The sequence below is a fragment of the Alligator sinensis genome, unplaced genomic scaffold (assembly GCF_000455745.1).
Source record: "Alligator sinensis unplaced genomic scaffold, ASM45574v1 scaffold1404_1, whole genome shotgun sequence".
NCBI lineage: Eukaryota > Metazoa > Chordata > Crocodylia > Alligatoridae > Alligator > Alligator sinensis.
This window is the reverse complement of record NW_005843008.1, coordinates 174,919-178,788: the sequence shown is the minus strand read 5'-3', so window position 1 is coordinate 178,788 and position 3,870 is coordinate 174,919. Positions and strand designations below refer to the sequence as shown.

The 3,870-nt window shown below is 48.9% G+C and overlaps 1 protein-coding gene across 1 annotated transcript; it reads left to right on the top strand.

Moving 5' to 3' along the window:
• Positions 1–2,725: 2,725 nt before the first annotated feature.
• Positions 2,726–3,670, top strand: LOC102370110 (olfactory receptor 51G2-like). The gene has a single exon (XM_006036710.1). The coding sequence runs from the start codon at positions 2,726–2,728 to the stop codon at positions 3,668–3,670; it is 945 nt and encodes a 314-aa protein (XP_006036772.1).
• Positions 3,671–3,870: the final 200 nt, after the last annotated feature.

The window sequence follows — 3,870 nt, the reverse complement described above, 5'->3', positions numbered from 1 at the left end:
CAACCCCTCCCCCTTTCTTCCCCACCCTGTCCTTTCTGTACAATCTATAACCCTCAATATGTACTGCCCAGTCGTGGGATGAATCCCACCAGGTTTCCGTTAGCCCCACTAAGTCATAGGTGTTTAGTGCAAGCAGGAGCACTAGTTCATCCTGCTTGTTCCCCATGCTCCTAGCATTAGCGTACAGGCACTTGAGCCCTGTGACTGGTGCCTTTGCTGCCCCCCAGCTCCGAGTCCCAAGGGGCCCCTTATTTCTTACCTTCTCATTTCTTACCTGTGCCATAGTGCTGGCCTCCCCATGGCTTTCAGGTTCCCAATGCTCTCTTTCTTCAGGCTGGGCTGTCCTTGTGGGTGCCACATGGTTTGGTGGTGCACAGCTTCCCCTGCCCTCATCTTCCCCTCCCCCCAACGAGCCTAGTTTAAAGCCCGCCGGAGGAGATCCGCCAACCTAGAAGTCAGCTGGGTCCAATTCCATTAATACAAATAAAGTCTGAATTACAGAAAATTTGTTGTCTTTCATTTAGAGGTGGCATCAGTAGATATTCCCCAGTGGCTCTAGGATCCCAATGGAGTTTATAGAGCTGCATTGTAAATACTCCATCAAAGGGATCTGGCAGTGAGATGCTGTAGCAGGCATGTACAGACACTTTTCGCTCTTGAAATGCAGTATGATCATTCCTCTGGACCATTTCTGGTGAGTGCACCGATGACAGGTTTTCTTTGTAAAGGAACCTGAAATCGGGTTAATTGCATGCAATTTAAGCTGTTTCAGTGCTTTACCAAGAGAGGCTGTGGACTCCCCATCCTTGGAGGTGTTTAAGACCTGGCTAGACAAAGCCTTGGCTGGGATGATGTAGTTGGGGCTAGTCTAGATGTGACCTCCTGAGGTCCCTTCCAACCCTCACTTTCTGTGAACAGGCACGTGAGACTTTTTTCACGCTGTCTCTGCAGGTTTACGAGCTTAATTGATCATAGAGGATTGTAATGCCATGTCAGATCCATCTTATTTATTCTCAAAACCAGCCAGGAACAATGGACATTATAACCAAGAAATTGCCGCCTTTTTTTTTCTTTACTAGTATTGAAAGATAATCAGGATAGATCATAGTACCTAATGAAGGCAGCTTGCAGAATACTGTCTTGCCTATGACTAATTGCTGCAAGATACTTATCTCCTTCATGAGAGCAAGAGACCTGTGCACATTTTTTTTTCTGCAGAAAAGCCTAAATTGCACACAATGTACCAGACTTCAAGTTCCTTCACAAAGCAAACATGCTGCCTGATTTTAATGAAACGTGTTTGCCACCCAGAGCAATCATGGCTCAGTTTCTAATATACAAACCCCAAGGAGTCTATGCTTTCCAGCTTGGAGATATTCAGCTCTCCGGCTGACATCTAACTGTGCTTTTTGGATTGGGGAGATGAGGCATTTTGTACATCAACAGTAATATACTCATGACAAAGCCAGTCCGCAGGTTGTGTACCTGTGCTATACACCCCTTGATACTTTTTCAAAGTCGGGATCTTAATGACAAACCGTGAGGTTGTTGTAGCAGGCTGCAATTCTGGGTTTGTTTGAAACGAATTTAACAACACTAGGTCAGAATCTGCACCACCTGGGAGGGTAGAATACGGACTCTGAAGCGGCAGCGTTTTATGCTGGCTTTATGAGAACAGACCTTGAGGTCTGATAGTAGCAAGTTTTACCTTGTTTGTACTGGGTTTCCTCAGTGTTGTTCGCATCCTGACTGTCACCTTTTGATGGTCTATCCAGAACAGTCTATATTTTTGCTTATTGGCTCCATGCCTCAGAGCAGGACATGACCTGCATGCAAGTAGCTAAAACTCAGCAGCATTAACTTAAGCCCCTTGTTTAACTAGAGTCCAGAGTGAGTGGGGAGCTATCTAGGAAGGTTTCCTGGAAACTCCTCTCTCCCACCTTCCTTCACATAAGCTTGATGAGAGGAAGCAAGCTACCAGGAAGAAGGAGACCTTTTGGGACCAAGAAAAATTAGACAGGCCAGTTTATGGAGGAGTTTGCTAGGGAAGGTCTGCTTGGAGGGGCAGGAAGAGAGAGGTGGCAGATTTAAGATACCCCGCGAGATGGCTGGTGGATGTTCAAATGCCAGAGCCACTGCTACTGCCAGTTCTTCCTCTGCTTGCACCTATGAGGTGTCTATCCAGGCCATAGGCGGTGTGTAGGGGGGCCATGTGCCCCCTCTGAAACTGGCCCTCGCCGGGTGGGGGGCACTGGCCGGTGCCCACAAGAAGTGCCGGTTGCATTTCTCTGTGATCAGCTGCTGGTGCCCCCCGCCCCCCAGAGCCAGGAGGCACCAGCTGTCCATGGTCCAGGCAGCACTGCTCACCATTGAGGCTGCCATCCAGGTCCTGGTCGGGTCATGTGGAGACTGTGGCTTGTGGGTGAATGCCTGGGGTGTGAGCAGTGCCTCCTGGGGGTGTCCCTCAGGGAGCGGGCAAGAGTCCCCAGCCTGCCCACCCCTCCTATCCATCCATAGGTACTTCCTCTCATCCACACTGTTATGCAGAGATGAACAAATGCATGTGAGCAATGGTGGACTCTTTAATTCACAGGATAATTGTACTTGGTTCATGGTGTTGCACAAAAATGCAGCTGGGGAGACGTAGTAGATCTATTGACGTTGTTTCTATTTCATCCATAAGGAATGTGCCAGTTGACACTAGCTGGGACAAGCACATTGTGTCATGGGGACATCCAATAACAGCATCTTGCAACCTTCTACATTGTTCCTGACAGGCATCCCTGGGTTGGAAACTTGGCATGCCTGGATCTCCATCCCCTTCTGCTTCCTGTATTTCCTGGCCATAATTGGTAATATTGTTATTCTCATTGTCATCGAGAGGGAGCACAGCCTCCGTGAGCCCATGTACCTCTTCCTTTCCATGCTGGCCATCTCGGAGCTGGGCATCTCCCTGTCTACAGTCCCAACCGTGCTGAGCGTGTTGCTGTTTGATTTGAGGGAGATCAAGATTGATGCCTGTCTTGCCCAGATATTCTTCATCCACTGCTTTTCCATCATGGACTCTGGGGTGCTTCTGGCCATGGCCTTTGACCGCTTTGTGGCCATCTACAACCCCCTGCAGTACAACTTGATCCTGACAGGCCCACGGATAGGCCTCCTTGGACTAGTCATCACCATGCGGAGTGTTTTACTAATGGCACCATTCCCCTTTCTCCTGAAAAGGCTCCCATTCTGCAAAGCCAACGTGCTGGCTCACTCATACTGCCTGCATCCCGATTTGATCCAGCTGCCATGTGCAGATACCAGAATCAACAGTTTTTATGGCTTGTTTGTGGTAATCTCCACATTTGGGCTGGACTCATTTTGTATTGTCCTGTCTTATGTCATGATCCTTAAGACGGTACTGAGCATTGCCTCCATGGAAGAGAGTCACAAGGCCCTGAACACCTGCGTGTCTCACTTCTCTGCTGTCCTGATATACTACGTCCCCATGATCAGTTTGTCTATGATGCACAGGTTTGGCAAACACGCTTCCCCCCTTGTCCACATCCTTATGGCCAATATCTACCTCTCTGTCCCCCCTGTACTCAACCCCATCATTTACAGCATCAGGACTAAGCAGATCCGCAGAGGGATCTCCAGGATGCTCGGTTTGAAGAGGGCTTGATCTGGATGTGACAGCCAACGAGCAGCATGCTCACCGAGTGCACGTACTCATCCCCACCTATTGTTCCCACCACCTTGAGATGGCCTCACTAGTAAACCATACACCTAAGCAGGGAACTGCACCTGTCCTGTCCATCTCCACCAAATGTGGAATATGTCACCTTATTATGATGCAAAGGCATTGCGTTTGAGCAGCCTTTG

Bases quoted from the DNA above. Each gene is read 5' to 3' on its own strand.
- LOC102370110 (XM_006036710.1), top strand. From the start codon at position 2,726: ATGGGGACATCCAATAACAGCATCTTGCAACCTTCTACATTGTTCCTG.